The 18,770-nt window shown below is 41.4% G+C and overlaps 1 protein-coding gene across 1 annotated transcript; it reads right to left on the reverse strand.

Annotated features, from left to right (window-relative positions):
• Window positions 1-983: 983 nt before the first annotated feature.
• Window positions 984-18,529, reverse strand: rnf40 (ring finger protein 40). Its single transcript, XM_085465908.1, has 20 exons — window positions 18,459-18,529; window positions 17,906-18,053; window positions 17,617-17,784; window positions 16,328-16,622; window positions 13,531-13,731; window positions 11,596-11,717; window positions 11,308-11,454; window positions 10,163-10,237; window positions 9,920-10,039; window positions 9,618-9,797; window positions 9,073-9,208; window positions 8,590-8,711; window positions 8,214-8,485; window positions 7,825-7,942; window positions 7,565-7,714; window positions 3,581-3,793; window positions 3,340-3,465; window positions 2,738-2,878; window positions 2,549-2,650; window positions 984-2,243 (listed from the first exon to the last, which is right to left on the reverse strand). The coding sequence occupies exons 2-20, from the start codon at window positions 18,041-18,043 to the stop codon at window positions 2,067-2,069; spliced, it is 3,003 nt and encodes a 1,000-aa protein (XP_085322034.1). The 5' UTR covers window positions 18,044-18,053; window positions 18,459-18,529; the 3' UTR covers window positions 984-2,066.
• Window positions 18,530-18,770: the final 241 nt, after the last annotated feature.

Consider the following 18,770-nt stretch of genomic DNA (forward strand, 5'->3'; position numbering starts at 1 on the left):
TGTCCACTCTTCAGCCCTCTGCTAAAACACAACAGCTCTGTGATGGTCTGGAGACTGCGTTTGAATAGGAAGAGTCCCTGTTATTAATGCCTGGAGCTGGGTGTAGCCTGCTGCTGCTGCTGGAGCACAAATATGCAATAACAAAGCCAGTGGACGCACGCTCGGAGAGCCATCAGGCTGGCCTCCGTCACAGCATTATCTCATCATACATTAATAAAAACCACATCGGTTGAAGCACACGGACATACAAGTCTGCTGATTTATTCATGGCATCCATATACTCACATGAATTCAAACAGCCAGTGCCCAGGTATTCAAGTATCTAATTATTTTGGCGCACTTGGAGCCAATTCTCAGGGAAGGCTGGGATAACACTTCCCAAATGCCCTATAAAGCCTCTTTTTCACATATTCACTCTTCTTCTATGCAGCCTGGAAGTTTTTTTTTATGTGTTTGTAACATGGTGCAAACTGCCTTTCCCACACAAGCTAACGTCAAACAGACGCTAACCAACCTCCCACTAAATAGCTCACATCATCAGATCAGAGAGAGAGGAAAAAAAGTCGTTTTCATTGGCTCAATTATGTTCGAAGCATGTTGTTGCACAGATGTTTTTCTACTTGACTGTCACGGCTAACCTTTAGGAAAGCGGTCTAAAGAGGACCTGGAGCAGCAGAGCCCACTAAGGACACCCATATGAGCCGACTTTCCACTGCAGTGATTTCATCGGTAATGAGGCACTATAAGCTGCAGATGTTGTGTCAAACTCTCAGGCAGGAACCATGGCAACAGGATGAACACACACAGAGGGCCTTGCCCAAGGTGATCCAAACACTCCTGCATGTGCTGAGTGGGAGCCAAACTAGCTGATGTCTCTCAGGCATTGTTAATACTATAGCATAACTAAAGACGTAAGGCAGCTCTGGCTGTTTTACTTTATATATTAGAAACATATTTAGTTGTAACCATGCGAGCCTGGGGGATGTAAAGAACGACTTCTTTTAATTTGTGAGTTTAAACTTCAGCTTCAATGACTTTATGGGACCTCCAAAAAACCAGCAGGACTTAAACAATTCAAAGCAATATTTCAAGATGATCGAACACAGTTCACTGCAGTTCCAAGTTTTTAAAACGATACATTAAAAGATAAAAGAGAGAGAGAGACTGCAAAAGTGGGTCCGGTATGTGAAAAAGAGACCATTTTAACACAGTAAAGAACAGCAAAGACAGGAGAACAGTGCCGAGCAGCTCAACTTGTAAGAGAAAAATCACTGTGCACGAAAAAAAACTGTTTATTAACTACAAAACAAACACTCAGTCCGATGTGTCACTAAAACCCTTTTCAGACATGCACTCATGAGCAGGCCTGCTTTCAGTCTGACTCAGCACCCTGATCACTTTTTCACAGCAGCAAACTCACTAATTTGGACCTAACAACCTTGATCACTCACTAAAGTCTTATGAATTTACATTGCAAGTTGCTCAGCTCACTGCAATGCTTTTGACACCAACAGCATGTGCTTAAGAACGTTTTTTTTCTTCCATTTAAAATAAGATTAAAAACACTCCTCCATGATGCTTTTTCCCCCCATTCCCAATTCAGAAGAGTGATTGCTCTCGGAGTGGGCGTGATAGGGGTGGGAGGATTTTGTTATCATTTGCTGCAGCGCGTGCTGACTCAGAAACCCTGCTCTGGGTGACAGCAGGTAAGACGACTAAACGTTAGGGAAGTGTGGAGCGTACAGTGGCTCTCTGCGTCACTGTAAAGCCGTTAGGAGCATTAACAATGACCCGTGTTTGACTGACAGGATGTCGTGCATTTAATGTCTGAAAAGGGCTTTTCTGTTTGGTCACCAACTTAATGAAAAAAAATAACCAAGATGGATTAAAACAAGTCCTTCCAAAGAGATTAAAAACAGGGGACACACTCATCTGTGATCCCAGAAATGTCTGCCTCTTTGAATAAATCTCCAGTTCCTTTATCACTTTTCTATTTATTTCTCTCCTTTGGTTCTGTCTACTATTTTCTGTAGTCACGCCTCGTTTTCTTCTTCTTCCAGAGTGACTTAAGTGATGTAGATGCGGTGGAAGTCGTTGGCTCCGAACGCACAGTTGCACTTGGGGCACTTCCTCTGTCGGGTGTCATAACGCATCTTCAGACATTCGTAGCAGAAAACGTGGAAACACTTGGTGAGCACCGTCTCCTTGTCTCGGGTGTTACAACAGGGGCAACGCAGCTTGGCCTGAAAACAGACAAACACACATGTGTATGGGCCATATGTGAGCTCAGTCATTACCTAATTTTCCTGAGTAATATAACTACTACTCAAGGGTATAACAAACAAGTTTCATGTCCCTGAAGCGCAGACAAATCACTGAATGGCCCGTGCTCACAACTGAAACACAGCCAGTAAAGCAAATTCCAAAGCCGGAGCATTTGCATTAATTTTACTAGACAGTTATGTTTTATGTAGCTATCCAACTTCAGACTGTGCCTGGGAGCTATTGGTGTGTTTGTGTTCTCTGCACACAGCCTCCTCTTTCTCACCTTGTACTGATTGATCTCCTCCTGCAGAATCTCGTCTGCATCCGAGTACATCTCCACCTTCTTCTGTTTCTCCAGCTTCCTTCTGAGCCTGGACAGATCCTCCTGTAAGGACAGAATCCCCAAGATGTTAGACCTGCATCCTCCAATCAGAGCTTTAGATTTGGAGTGACACTCGCAGTGCATGCATACCTGTGCTCGCTTCAGGTTGCTGCTCTCCCTCTCCCGGGCAGTGCGGTTCTCAGCCACAGAGACTTGGATCTCCTTCAGCTTGGCCTGCGTGTGCTCCAGCTGCACCTTCAGGTCCTCTGCCAGCTGTGCGGCCTCCACTGCCTGCAGCGAGGAAGGAAACAGGCGCACTCAATAAAAACACCTAACGATGACAACTTTTGTTTTGGGACTCATTTTAATGTTATTGGTGACTGTTCTTATTTGTGGGCAAAAAAATAAAAAAATAAAAAAATAAATAAAAATCCTTATATGTGACAAGATGACCTCAATAACTTTGTCTCAGTGTCTGCAGTGTTTCCCATCAATTACCAGAAACATCGAAACCAAAACTACTTGAGAAAAAAAAAAGGCAAATGTGGCCACAGGGACAAATTCTGGGTCTAATATTTGAACTTTTTACATGCTTAAATGCTTAAATGACAATGAGAGCCTGTACTTTTGGCCCGCAGCCCCAGTGTTAGTGTGGAGTGATTACACTGGCTTGTTTTGGGTCAACATAAACAGGGGTCTTCTAAAGTGGATTCTCTATATAAAACATCCTTCTGATTGATGGTCCTCCTCACCTTCCTCTTGTTCAGCTCTAGTGCTTGTGTTCTGACAGCCAGTTCCTTTTCCAGAGCTGCCAGGGTGCTCTGTAGGACTCCCTCTTTTTCTTCCAATTTCTGCACAACCAGCAGCTGGGCATCCACCTAAAAGAGGGAGCAAAAAGTAGCCAGCGAGTGCTTCACTGCCCTGACCCAATTTTTTATTTTTTATTTTTTAAACACACAAGTGCTGCCTTGTCAGGTTAAAGTTGTACCTCACCTGGGTTTTGAAAGCAAGAACTTGGTCAGCCAGCTCCTCCTTCTCCTCTTTCAGCAGCTTGTAGATCTGGTTAGATTTAATTCGCTCGCTCATTAGCTTAAAATTGGCATCGTCCTTCTCGCGCAACTGCTGCAACAGCCGGCTGTTCTGCTCCTGCATGTCTTCAAAGGCCTGGCCTGTTACATCCATCTCACTCAACAGGGCTTCCTCCTCCTGAAAAACACATGCGTCAGATATTAAAAACAGTGAAAAGAGTGACAGTCAGCTGTGCTGCTTCTGCCCTCCAGTTTATGAAACAGGCGGGGCTCGATTTCAACAGCAGTTTTCAGTCTTTAAGATAAGAATGTGACGAGGACACGCAGGTTTGACCTCCAAAAGTACCACTTCTAAATAACTGTAAAAGAATCACAAGGATTTAATTTTCCAAACTACTTTCTTACGACTCAAAGACATAAACAGAGACTCTTTTCTTTTTTCCCCCCAGTTCTGAAAACCTGTGCATCCTTGATCAATGTGCCATCAAGAATGAGCAACTTGCTGAGCTCTTTTCATTTGGGGATGCCATCCTATCTTACATTAAACTTATAGTCACCCATCACTAGTTCATGATATCAAACTAGCACAGAATTTGGACATCCAACTCATTTTACATGGCCTACCACACACAACCTGTTTTGATCTGAAGTCGAATGAATCAAACTCCACTTTCTGTCAGTGTAAAGACATTTACCTACACAGTTAACCCTTGAGATGTCTTAATATAAGAAAAAGTGCAATTTCTATAGATGGTGAAAAACAGAAAGCTTTCTGTCTTTTAGCTGTTTATCTGTTACTACATTGCTACTGTATGAATGGCTGAGGGTAGGTCTTGATTAATAGGAAAAGCTGTAAAAAATTAAGAAAACCGTTAAAATTCCAAAAATGTATTTTCCAATACTTTCCAGGGGCTGGACTGGAGTCGTTGCCGGGCCGATTCTGGCCCCCGGGCCTCGTTTTTGACAGCCCCTGGTCTACAGCTTGGAAATGCTTCCCTTGTCGCCTTATTAATTTTCACTAAAAGCAGTTGTTAGGCTGTATTTTGATTTTATGATTGTATAATATACTCTAGAGAACAACTCATTTCATAAAGCTTTTACTAACATTATGACAAGCTCCAGCACTAAAACAAAGTTGTTTTTGGGATAAAGATGGCTTTTCCCCAGCATTAGCAGTGCTGCTCAACAGCTGTTCAACACTACTGACAAAAGAGAAGCATTTAGTTAAATGCATAAGTTATGCATCAAAAAATAAAGGGGGGAAAAGCCTTATACTTGTACACAATTATCTGCTTCTTCTCTTGAGACTATGTTGCACATTAAGATCAATTAGCTGAATTTTCATGTAGGTGGTGTTTGCAGCTCAGTGGGCAAAAAGCAGAAGTTTGACACAGTACACTGGACTAAGAGCCACGATTTTGTGCCACTCTCCCTCTCTTTTTAATGAGTCAGTCAGTTCTGAATTGAATCAAGATACTGCCAAAGATTCCCACCCTACTATTCAAGACTGCGGACGTCTCAATACAGACACACCTGGTTTGTTTTTAGGTAAAAAATTAGCTTTGCTTTATTTGTAAATTTTGGTTCAAGCTGTTTTTTTTTTTTATGAACCAGCTAGGGCCTATAAACAAAAGTCAGATGAACTCATAAGTAGCCTTTTTATTGGATAGTTTTGGCAGTTAAATTCTGGCAGCCGAGGACTGAGGGGAACAAATCAAACACATCTGACACCACTGGAGTTTTAGTTGCTGCGCTTTAACTTTATACCAGATATTAAGGCAAAAGTGAAAAGCTGAATAAATATTTCACTGCAGGCTGTGTTTTACCTCCTGTTAATTATGTTCTGCAAGACCTCCCAAGCATGAGGACATACAGACCATCAGAGTTCAACATCTGTTTTCTTAATGTTCAGTTATTTGCACCAGAATTCACCATTTCTTGGCTGACATAGGTGAAGAGAGTGATTAACATTTATTCATAAACCTCTCCTACTCTCAGCAAAATTAATATCATGACAAGAAAAAGAAAAAAAGCATCCCATTATCTAATATGGGTGTAGCCACCATCTATGCAGAATAACAGTGACATGACTTGAACAGCGTTTAACCCAAGGCTGATAAAGATTTGAATGTCATGAGTATCTGCCCTCTTATTTTCTGCATTTTCTTACAAATGAAATTCCTTAAGTGTTTCAACATTTGCATGACAGCACAGCCAAGTGAGTGAGCTCAGAGTGCTTTGCATACTGAAGATATATCACATTGGATCAACCCAAAAAAAAAAATAATAATAATATGTCCCCACCCAAAATGAATTCTCACACTCTGGTCTAAAACTGTTCCCCTTAAACTGTCAGGATAATCGTGGCACAGTGTTGCTGCGAGACAAGAGGGTGAATATTTCTGCTAGATAGCATAAAGTTTAAGTTGCTTTTCAAAGTGACCAGAACATCAGTGGCATAGCAGCTCACCTGGCTCACAATTCACCGGTTAGTATAAAGTGTTGAGTACAAAAAGAAAGTGATAAGACTTTATTGCACAAACAGCCATATCCAGGACACAATAACCTTGCTCTATTAAAGCATTTAAGTTCAGGAGTCTGGTGACCACATGATCATTAGTAACCATAGCCACACAAAGCATGCACATGCACATGCCCAAGCGCTGACCATACTACTTATGTTAACACAATGGTGATAGGAAGGCACAAAACATCATGGGAGTCAGCCAGCAGGACCAAGGTCATGATCATCACCATACAACACAGTGATCTTTCAAGCTATTTCAGGAAATTCACTCTTTATCAATGTGTGCATGCAAAATGTATCAACATCGAGATTTTGTTCGGAAAACATTCGATTCAGTCAACATCCAGTGAGAATCTGATGAAGTTGTAAGCAGTGTGCCTGAAGGCTTTGCTAAAAACAACAATTATGACCCTGATCATTAGTAAAATTAGAGTGAAGAGCAACCAACACTCTAAGAATAACAATTCTTGTGAAATATGGACAGACTAATCATGACATAAGCTTATGTTATGCAAAATGAACAACAAATTTAGACTGTATTGTGCAAGAAAACCTTTGCACATTTACGACGAAGAGGAAGAAAGAGAGAAATGACGGTGCTAAAAAAAAGAAAATCTGTTTATCTTTGTTTCATTAGAAACTTTTACCATTTGGGAACTTTAACCCGCCAGCTTTCTAGTACAAAATCTGTAGTTTACATCCCAGTGAAAACACTTTGTCCTGTCTCCAGTGAACCAGGTCAAAACAGACAAATACAGACAATGTGCTGACATTTCAGCATTTCAGGTGTTAAGAGAGCTGTTGGTACTCCAGCAAAGACAAATGCTTTTAAGTGCCACTAGACACGTATCTCCTAACACTGAAATTGGGAGTGCCTACTAAAAAAGGGCAAAAAAATAAAAAAGTAAAAATTGCAAAAGAAATTCAAATTTGAGCGCATGGATTATCAAAGGGATGGTGCCAGTAACAATAATCGTGACAGCTCAAAACATTACCAGCAGGTTAGCATTAGCATACTCAGCTGATCAGAGCCAGGCCACAGCGTAAGCTTTCAGTTCCTCTTTGGTCGTCTAAGATTAGTAGAACTCCTTCCTTAGGCAAATGCAATACTCACTGCACTACTTTCAATCTTAACACCGCTGATTGTTTATATTCAACGCCGGTGGAAACCCCAAAAGCTTAAATATGGCATTTTTATAAGGTTTATGGTTCAAATATTTTATTAGGTACAAAACTCGTCACATGGAAGACAAAGAGCTTAGGACGAGCTTCTTAGGCATCACGTTTTGCCGACATTAACTTTTTATAAACTGGAAAGTAAAAGAGAAATAACGAGGAGGTAAAAACACAGGTTAAGGTGAAGTGCTCTGAGAAGATTTGCACTACACTACACTACACACACACACACACACACACACACACCTGTTTAGTGGCAGCGAGTTTCTTCTGCAGGTGCTCAATGGTCTCTTCTGCCACTCGTATTTTCCTGAGGGCGTCTTCATCAGCCAGTTTTTTGCTCTCCTTCCTCTCCCTCTCCTCGAGCTCTCGCACTCGCATCCTCAGCTCATCCACCTGGACCATAAGAGACAGAGAGCTTACTTTGTTTTGTTAAATATCTAACCTACCAGTTGCTCTAAAAAGCAAGTGAAAGAGTACAAACGGAAAGGAAAAACAAAACAAACCTCAGCTTTAGATTTGCGTTCGGCCGCCATCAGCTGCACTTTATCTCTTTGCTCCTTTGGCGCTGACTTATACATGTCCAGCAGAAGTTTCATCTCTTTCTGGGACTCTTGGGCTTTCCTGATTGATTAGAGATTACATTAAAATAAACAGTCATGGCATTTTAATTAGCAGAGTGCTTCTAATTATGAAAACAAAACACTGGCAGACTTTGCAGTTCTTAGAGTAACACTATGACTAGACTTCCTACAATCTGCAAGATTTCCTATTTGTTTTATAATAAAGATAATTTGAAAATATTCATCATGAGAGTAACAACATTTTAGGAAATGTGTGTTTATCGCATTTAGTTACTACATATGAATGTGGAGTTAAATAGAGGGCAGTGTACTTGAGTTCTACTCTGAGCATCTTCAGTGTGTCTGAGTCTTTCCTCTTCAGCTCGTCGCTGCGCTGCCTCTCCCTCTCCCGCTCCCTCTCTCGTTCTCGCTCGGCCTCCCTCTCCCTCTCCCGCTCCCTCTCTCGGGCTCGCTGTCTCTCCAGCTCCCTCCTCCTCTCCTCTTCTTCCTCCTGGTCTTCATCCTCCTCCTTTTTCACGTCAATGCTGTCGCTCGTCGTCTCCTCCAAAATCAGAACTCCAGTGTCGCCACTCTGACAGCGTAACTGTTGATGACACAACGGTTTTACTGAGAATCATCATCAGACAACTCAGAACAGACACCTCAATTAGATAATGTAAGCGCATGTTAGTAAATGACGTAACCTACCTTGTTGATCTCCAGCTGCGTTTCCCGCAATTTCCTCTTGTAGCGTTGCACGTCGCCTTTCAACTGCAGGTTGTGGTTCTGGAGGCTGCTGATCAAATGTCGCATCTCCCTGTTGATCGGTCCTGAGAAAAAGATGAAAGCCCGACAGTCAGTGGGTGTTTTTGAGTTTGACTCATTCAGCACTCTCAGCTAGCATCACGAAGCTGTAAATGATGAGTTTAATCACATAGTGCACAGAACTGACAGCTTGATACGGATGATATGCAATATTCTCTGCAGAGCTGAGAGAGGATTAGTTTGCTGACTGATATCTTCCTTAATATCCACTCGAGTACCACCCACAAAATATGGTACATTTCTTTCTTCTACTGAGCTTTGAAGCACATTAAAAAAATATAACAAATACAGTTTCATTCTCGACAGACGAATATACACGCAAAACAATGTCCCTGACTGAAGTGTGAGAGTGTTTTGAAAAGGTACCTGCTTGCTCGTTGGCTGCCAGGTTCTGCTCAAATTCAATACGCAGCATCTCATATTCTTTGCGCACCTGGGCCAGAGTATCTTCCAGCTGGATGACCTCAGTCCGCAGCTTCTTCTGAAGAGACAGCTCATCACTCTGAAAGGTTAAAAACAGTGAGACATTATTCTCCATGTTTCTGAGCGTTAACAACAACTAGTGCTGTCAGCGTTAATCTCGTCTAAGTGACGTTAACGCCATAACTGCATTAACGCAGCAAATGTCTGTTAACGAGTCACCGCGGATCGACCCGCGGTGAGTTGACCACGCATTAGCGTGGTCAACTCGTTAATGGAGATTTGCCGGATTAATGCGGTTATGGCGTTAACGTCATTTTAATGAGATTAACGCTGACAGCACTAATAACAACACATACAAGTTTAAACTGTAAAAAATATACTGCAATGCACTGCAAGCTTAGGCTGAAGGAGCTGCTCCGGAGTCTCATCTTTTCTCTGAATCATATTAATGTTGACACAAACACACAAAGAAATGCTCTGAGAGTCACCTCCATGTGCTCAATCTGTCGGAGATGGGCGTTCTTCGCCGTGAGCAGGAGAGCCCGTGCCTCATCCAGCTGGGTTTTCACTCCTAGAGACTCGTTGTACAGGAGGGAGAACTGAGACTGCAGACATTTGTACTCTAACGTTTCCTTCACAACCTCCTCTGGAATATTACGCAGGTCCATCTGAAAAGCCCAGATGTGGAGTGAGATGACATGCAGGGCTAAACCATGAAAATCATTCAAATAAAGAAGGAAAATGAAATTAGCCTCCCGTCTCACAGGTATGCAGATTCAAATACATTTACCTTGAGCTTCTCACTCTCCCTCACAGCCTCCTGGAGCTCCACCTGTAGTTTTTCTAATTCTGCCATGCGACTATTTGCCAGCTCCTGGTTGTGCTCCAGCTCTGCATTGAGACTCTCAAACTATTAAAAAAAGGGAAAAGAAGACCACATTGTAAAAGAAATGTGGACTTTTGGAGGCAAGTTGCATATAAAAACGTGTTACACAACACTAAGTAAAGATTTAAACATGTACTTTCGTCTAACCTTTTGAATGTTCAGTGTAATCTGGCCTCCAGCCAGCCCACCTGAGCTGCCAGTGCTGCTGTATCCTGACTTGAGCTGCAGACAGAAAACACAGAAAATGTGTCAGGAAGTAACAACATAAAGTAAATGATTGTTATTGTGTGCGTTTAAAAAAAAAAAAGAAGAAAAAAGTGTCACATCTGCACATGCAGTTATGGACAAACAAGCTATTTTAACTAAAAACACTTGTGTGCATATCCACATAGTTTGCATCAAAGTCTTACAGTGTACATTTAAAAGGAAAAAAGAAAAAGACAAACAAATCTTGCCGACCCGGGCTAGAGATCAAATCCATGAAGCAAGATTGGAAGTTTGGGGTTAGAGCTACTTTAACTCACAAAGGGAGAAATATTTAGTTTGTACTTCAGAAGAAACATCTGCTGAGGTGACTTCAGCAGGTCCCTGCACTTTCTAACTAAAACTGATGATTTGCATAGAGATGGAAATTCACAAATTAGACCTGCAATCAGCCTACAGAGAGAAAAAAAATCTGTGGTGTTAGATGATCCAGCAGGATACATTTGTCAAACTTCAAAAGCTTACTACAAAAAAGGGCAGTCTGCCTTTCAAAACAACCACTCTGAACTTAGATCTTAATCCAATCCACCTCAAGTGCACACCAGACTTTCTAAGAATATGCCAGACCTGAAGCAGCTCTGTAAGGAAGCATGGACTAACAACCAGCCAAAATAAACTAATTCCAATTTGCACTATGATGAAAATATGTAAGTAATGTGTTCAACAAAGACTCAAAAGAATACATTTGGCTTATTAGTTAAAGCAGATTGTGTTTGTCTGTACTTGTGAACAAAAGCATACAACTCTACTCTGTAATTCTTCTGACATCCAATTTTCATGATCAGAAAACTGCTGTGCTTCTACTGATGCACAGCCCACCTTTGAGCTGTGCACCAGTAGAAGCAGCTGTTTTGACATGCATTGATGCTTAGAGCCTTATCAATGTCAACTCATGTATTAGAGGGAAAACGACAGAGCCTACGCCTAGTGGAAAGATTTAAAAAATAAATATGCACACTATAAAAAGAAAAAGAAAAAAAAAAAGGGGGCTGATGCAAAAGTTGCAAAGGGACATTAAACAAACACACCTGCTCCATGGCCTCTGCTAGGTGTTTGTTAAGCTTTTGTTCCCTATTGCGCAGTTTCTCAATGTCCCACTGCAGGTCCTCCACCGTTGTCTCCATCTCAGTCACCTTGGTCTCTGAGCTGGTCACCTTGTCCACGAGCTCATTATACTGCAGGAGAGTGGGACATGTGAATAGTTGCTGCATCACTAGTTTTCCTCATTCATTCACCCTGAAACACTCGAAATAACTACACTTGCAAACAGTCAACGTGTATGGTGAGTCACTTAAACAATACTAAGGACTTTGTACCTCCATGGACATCTTATGGTGTCTTCCCTGCAGGAGAGTGGCTAAGTCTCGCAGTCGAGTGTTCTCGTCCAGCAGAGTGCAGTTCAGATTGATGATGTCAGACTGGCTGTCATCTTCAAATCCTGCCAAACCAAACCAAAAAAAACCAAAACCCCCAATACTGTCATTCTAATTTGGCCAAACTAACAAGTATCAAAGGAAGCACTCCAACAACTCAGTTATGATGCATTAAACTCAAAAATCTAGTAATTAGTTTAATGTAAATGATGTAAGATACAGTGCTCAGAGGTTTACTTACACTCATGCACATGAATGTCAGGGTAATTTGGACTTGATTTATTTGAACTGTTCTTTTTTTCAGGATAGAGGGATTTTGAATTTATTTTTGATTTTTTCAAAACCACACAGGGTCAAACGTATCCATATCCAAACACACACACGCCCACTAATATTTGATCAAACATCCCTTAGCAAATTGCTCCCCAATCAAATGTTTTTCATATCCATCAACATGCTTCTTGCTGAATATTTTACCACTCCTCTTAGCAGAATTGTTACGTTTAAATTGGTTGGTTTCCAGGCACAGATTGGGCTTTTTAACATGGTCCACAAATTCTCAACTGGGGTAAGAGCGATGCTTTGGAAAGGCCATTCCAGCAGCTTAACATTGGCCTGCTTTATCCTTTTCAAAACCATTTTGGATGTGTTTGGCATCAGTGTCCCAATGGAACACCTGTGTCACACTGTCAAACTTTGTGTGTGATTTGAGATGAAATTTGAAGAATTTGGAGGTAGTCCTCTTCCGCCGTCATTATTCCATCCACTTTGTGCAATGTACAAGCACCACAGGCAGCAAAACAGCCCCAAAGCATGACCATGTTTGACAACTCAACTCTTAGATTTGAAAGCCTCATCTCTACTACTCCAAACATACCTCCTTTCATTGTGTCCAAACGGCTCAAAGAGGTTTCAACTCTCATCCGAGAAGCTTCTTCACTTCTAAGAGCAACTGGTGGAGAGTCCCAGATTTTTAAGCCCCATTTGTCACGCCTTCAAGAAACTTAAAGTCCAGACACTTTTCTTTCCAAGCTCCTTAGACTACAATGACCTGGATGACTGAGAGCCTTCTACAACACACTTTTCTCCTGAAGGTATTTGGCTTGTGAAATTTGGGCTGATCCAAATTTCATTTGAGCCTGAAGGTGTCAACTTCGGTTCAGAGACTTCCTTCTTGGTCGGCGCCCTCTCAGTCCATGGCGATGTGAAACTCCCTTCACTCTGGCCATTGATCCTGGTGTTTCAGCAGCTTCCAGTTCCTGGGATGTTCCTGAACATCCTAACCAACATCCTCTCATCTGAGAGTGAAAATTTGGGTCTTCTTACAATATTTTGCAAATTTGTGACACATCTGAATAATTTGTATTTATGCACATTTGTTTAAGTTCTTCACAAATAACTGCAGGAGACATTCCCAGCTTTTGTAAATACAGTTCTCCTTCACAGATCTTCACTGAGTTCTTTGGACTTTCCTATTTTTCTGAGTATTGGTAGTCCACAGAGTGCTGTCAAACAAATATTTTTTATGCTGACAGAGAGAAACCACTAGTTGTAGTCCATCATGATCACAAAGAGAAGTTAACAAACCTGAACCTTGTCAAGTTAAAAGAAACTGTAGAACCTTCAACATATTTACAGATTTAAATGAGTTCATGTATATATTTGATTCTGTATAAATTAATTTAACCCTGTGTAAATTAGAAAAAATCCAAATGAAATTCAAACTTGTGCACCTAATTTTTGACTTTTAAATGTCACTGAAGATTAAAAAAAAATGGAAAAAGAACAGTTCAAAGAAATCACTATGATGAACGTATGTAAACTTCTGACTATAACTGTACATTTAAGTGTCAATAACAAACATTTCTCCACAGTTACCTGCAGCTTGGACCACCTTGCACATGTCACTGATGTGACTGTGCAGCCTATCAAAGACGCAGACCAAGCAGGCGATGGCTTCTTTGCTGAATTGCATGCGGTCCTGGAGGTGCAGAGTTAGTTCCTCCTCACTGCTCTGCTCCAGAGTCGACAAGAAACCCTTGGCATTTTCACTCAGGGGAGGAGGTGGTGGTGATGTATCTGCACATATGTAAAAATGATAAAGTCAGCAAGTAACAATTTGATAGAATTCTTAAATATCAATTTAAAAAAAAATTACAATTAAAACAGTAATCTATTGCTGGCACAGTCCAATGTGGTAAAGTCTGGTATAAACAAGTATTTTCCGAGTAATTTGTTATTTAAATACAAAGCAAAGAAAAAAGAAATCTGCCAAATACAGACTGTGTAGATTGGGACTAAAGTCTTGATAATACTCTAGATTTCTGCAGTTTGTAGCCAGCAGTACATGCTAACAGATGGAAGAAATACTGCAACAGTTGCCTTCTTTAGCCCACTATCATTCCCTTTTGCCTCACTATAATTCAGGGGTCAGCAACCCTGGGCATGCTTGCAACAGCTGGCACGCGAAGGGTTAACTGATGGCACGACCATAGCTGGACTGGCCATCGGCCGTTGGTGATTTTTCGTTTTTATGGGCCGAAGATTTTTTTTTTTATTTTCTTTTTTAGTAACGGTAATAAACAATGAGAGGTGGTGGACTGGTCAGGTGCTGGCCGATGTGTAAAAATAACTCCGTTGTTTGGTGGTGGCAATGGCGGAGATTCCACAGAGGCCAGCAGGTGGATGAGGGAAAGGGGAGGCAGGAGGAGAGACCCGAGGCGGGCGCCGAGTGTCAGGTGAACTGAACTTAAGGTAAGAAGTTATGACCTGCAGTCTATCTGGGTTAGATATAAACCAAGTTTAGGTGGAGTTTATTTTCGTTGTGCTGACTTTTTACAGTCAGTTACAATAACTCGTACGATGTTACTGATAGTGAACTTTATTTTTATTCATAAGGTACGTTAGTAGAGTTGCCAACCGTCCCGTAAAAAATGGAATCGTCCCACATTCAGAGAAAATATTACGCGTTTCGTATTGAGCCAAAAAGGAACACAGTTTGTCCCGTACTTCAGCTAGAATGAAACAAAGACACAAAGCTGGATTTATTCTGTCTTTATGCTGCACAGCTGCCTCTTCTCCTCTCATTCTCTCCCCCTCCCTCTCCTGTTGTTACTTCAATCATGAAACTGATCAATGATCAGCTGATCGGCTTTTCTCTCTTGTTTGTTTATCTCCTACTTTGCACCAGAAAGAAGAAACCAGCGGATGTCGCACTAAACAACAGCAGCACGTTTAAGCTTGATCAGCTGTTGTTTAAATTTATTTAATATTAATTTATTTGTAATTAATTTTTTGTCCCAGTCCAGCCCTGGGCAAGACACGTAGTGAATTAATCTGAGAAGGTGCATTAAAACATAAATAGCCAGGCCAGCAGTGCACATCGCAAATCAGCTCGCATAGACACATTAGTCGTGCCGCTTCTTAATGAGAGTATCTTAGCCAACAACCCCAACTACCAGATTCAACTTGTAATTGGCTAAAAATCACTTAGCCTACCGGTGAGAGGGATGTTGCTAGCTGGCAGTTTTTTCAAGCGATGTTGAAATTTCCACATTCCAACACTTCAAATGCTTCAGGAGCTTTCCGCTCAGCGCAGCATCAGCACCACGGAAATACACAGATACATCCGTAGGCTCGAGACAGAATTCACAATGTGCTTTTAGGACTTTCAGGTGTATGGACCAATGTTTTCTTTTCTGATCAAACCAGAAAGGTTTAATGTGCAGCTGGATTTGTCTCGCATTAACTGGCTGGACACAGAGGACATCAAAATGCAGCTGATTGAACTGAAAAGCTCGACTCTGTGGGGGGGTCAAAGTTTGCAGAACTACAAACGCAGTTGGAATCCATAGCTGTGCATGTTCATGGAGCTTGCATTTTCACCTGCTGGACATCACTACCTGACAATTTTAACTGTCTTCAGAACATTGCAGAGGCCTTATTGACAGTATTTGGCTCTACGTGTCTGTGTGAGCAGATTTTCTCTCACATGAAGAGTGTCCTCAGGTAGCCGTCTGAATTCTGGACACTCGGAGACCTGTGTCTCTGAGTGGGAGACCAGAGATCACATTAACATGCGTATCTCTGTATTAACAAACATGCCACATTGGCCCAGTTTATTATTTCTTATCATTGTTGTGAGGAGACCATAAATAGCACTTGCGTTTTCTGTTGTACAGTTCATTTGCTGTTATGGAGTTTTTGTTATGGATAAAAAGTGTCTTTTTTTGTTTCAAAATAGCTGATAACTATTTACTGATAGCTGCCAACATCTGCAAACAAATACAATTGTATAAAGTTGTTCTATGTAGTGTGTAACTGTTCATATAGAGCGTTATTAAATTTATTGCTAATGCAATTATATGGCACACTGACTTCTGAGGAAACTAGATGGCACTCATCAGAAAGGTTGCCTACCCCTGCTATAATTTAATACGCATCTTGAATAATGGTCAACACACAATAAACAAGAATATCCTTAAATTACAAGGCCTGAAGTTCAGTCTTGTTGCATAAAATTAGCTATCAATATAAATAGTAGTGACTCAGACTGATGTAACTTCATGAGTAATGAAAGTCATAAAGATGCACTAAGTTAAATTGAGAATGAATGAATAAAGCAGATTACAATAGTCTATGACAGACGATTTGTCATAAAAAAAAAATTGCTAACCTGTTTTTGTATCCGATTGCGGCTCTGTTGGTGTCAGTAAATCGTCTCCAGTGGGAGGAGGGGGCTGCTGCTGCTCCTCTTCCTGACACTCCTCTTGTTGCTGCTCTGGCCGCTCACCCTCGTTCTGGGCCTCTGGCACAGGAGGGGGAGGCACGCCAGAAGGCAAAGCCAGGTTGACACCATCTTCCTCCATTGGTGTTTGATCGGGGATGGTTGCTGAGGGTGGGGCGGGGGTAGAAACAACTGGAGGATCTGGCTCAATACGTTTGCGCAGAATGCGCACGTTTTCTTCCAACTGCAAGTCAGATAGACATAGAAAAAGGTGTTAATTCTCTTTACAAGTTATTACCATGAGTTTAAGCCTTAGTACAGCTAAGTATATGTATAGCGACACTGCTTTGTGATCCTTCGATGTAAGCTCTTCCTATCATTGTGATGCAGAATTCACCAAGCGTTGGATTGTTCACGTACCAATAGGGAACGTGAGCTGGGATTAGACCACCTGATGATGTGTTGTTGCAATAGTAATCCTGCTCAGTACAAGAGGAACCGCAGGTTCAGACATTTGGTGTCTAGTGCTTGGCTGAGGAGCCAAAGGTGCAAAGCTACCATCTGTGGGATTATGACTGAACAGCCCGCCGGTGTAGGAGAGCTGTTTGTGACTGAACTGGGGGACGGCCGAACAACAGTCGCCCCTCTCCAATTGTGCACCCATGTTTGTGGAGAACGTGTTGCTAAATAACTTCTAAACATCCTGATAACCAACCAATACCTGTCACTATGTGTACAATCAGGTTAAGGCAGACAGGTGGAAAACATGTACAGGATACATAGGACGTGGAGCCTGGACCTATGTATATAACAACTATCCTCCTAGACATGCTGATCAATCTGGATGAAACCTACTATATAACCTGCCTAAGGTACCATGATTATCTATAACACCTATATAGCTTTTGGGAGTTATTTTTATAACACTCAGATCCTTACAAATTACAAAAAGATGACAATCCATCAGATGGAAGAGCTGGGAAATGCTTTCTTAATTTATACATGCACATGTGCCTGCTATAATTGGTAACAGGAAAAAACATTAAGATCTGCAATTACCAGATATAAGCCAAATTGGTTTGCCTCACACAAATGCAAGCGTGCTAAAAAAACAGATTCATCTGACCGCTGCGTTTAAATGAGGTTTTTATAAAATGTGCCAGTTCTTAAATCAGGTTAGAGTGGAAACTAAAATTCAAGAATGGATTCTAACAATATAATGAAATGCACAGAATTACTTGTGACCAGTAGCGATTAACAATCAGCAAGGTAGTGTCATCAGTGGCTTGTCTCTTCTCCAGCTTCTCAATTTTCTCTCTCAGCTCATCCTCCATTGCCTGTCTCTGCTCCAAGCGTTCACATAGCTTCTTATTCTTGAACTGGAGAACCTTCATGTCCATTTCCTCCTGAATTAACAAACACATACAAACAGAGAAACAAAATAATGAGTGTTAGGGATTGTAGATGTTGTCTGGCAAAAATAGATGACAGATTGTGCCTTGAGAGTGTGAGGACCATATAACTCACCGTAGAGGAGACTCCAGCTATGCGTATTGGCTCAATTAGCGTAGTGGTGGTCTTCTCTTCTTTCTTGCTTTTCTTTTCAGGTGGGCCAGGGGGGCTGTCCCCGCCTGGGGGACGCTTTCCTCCCCCAGCACCTGACATCTTTCCTTCCCTGCATTACATCAAGCAAGGCATGAAGAATTATAATTCATTCATTTTGTGACAGCAAAGGGACGGCGTTAGCCTTAAATCAAAAATGCAATTTTAAATTTTAAAAGGTTCACTTTTCTGGTCCACTAGCATTTACATGCCGACTTATTACTGTATAAAAGGTATGCCTGCAGAATTACCAACCATCTTAATTCCATATTGCTACAAAGATTAAAGATCTTTTGCAAGCTTGCAGCTTGCTACTGCTAACCATGCTAATGCTACGCTAAGGCTAACGGACGGCGTTATTGGTTCAAGATTCCGAGGTGGTCGGGGTTTTTATTCATTATCCATCCCTACATACACAAAATGTTCTTAAACAGGCATATGTGTGTCTTTTCACAAGAGAAATGTTATCATTACAAACCTTAACAACCAGTAGCTGAAACGTAAGTCAGGACATCAGAGAAGCAACAGGAAATATGCAGCTAACGCTTCTTCTTCGTTGGTTTTAAATGTTCCTTACAATAACGGGAGAGCATTAGCGCCGCCTATTGCTTGCAATTCACATAATGTAAAGATTAAGTATTCCCGTTGGTAACAACAAGTAAAATTAAGAAAATCACTCAAAACACGGACTACTTCCTTGGGATACGGTGCTTTGAAGTGCAGCTACTCGAATTTATCTGGAGAGTGTATTCGAGACCTCAAAAATGCAAACCATGCTATCACGTCCCCT

Source organism: Copadichromis virginalis, linkage group LG8 (assembly GCF_057382275.1).
Source record: "Copadichromis virginalis isolate Kocher_CV1m ecotype Utaka linkage group LG8, C_Virginalis_male_GT1.1, whole genome shotgun sequence".
Taxonomy (NCBI): Eukaryota; Metazoa; Chordata; class Actinopteri; order Cichliformes; family Cichlidae; genus Copadichromis; species Copadichromis virginalis.

Excerpts from the sequence above, each read along its gene's own strand:
- rnf40 (XM_085465908.1), bottom strand. The coding sequence starts at position 18,043 with ATGTCAGGTGCTGGGGGAGGAAAGCGTCCCCCAGGCGGGGACAGCCCC. Across the intron at positions 11,718-13,530 it reads CAAGGTGGTCCAAGCTGCAG|GATTTGAAGATGACAGCCAG; the intron begins GTAACTGTGGAG and ends TTGGTTTGGCAG. Across the intron at positions 9,798-9,919 it reads GGGAGAGTGAGAAGCTCAAG|ATGGACCTGCGTAATATTCC; the intron begins GTAAATGTATTT and ends TGGGCTTTTCAG.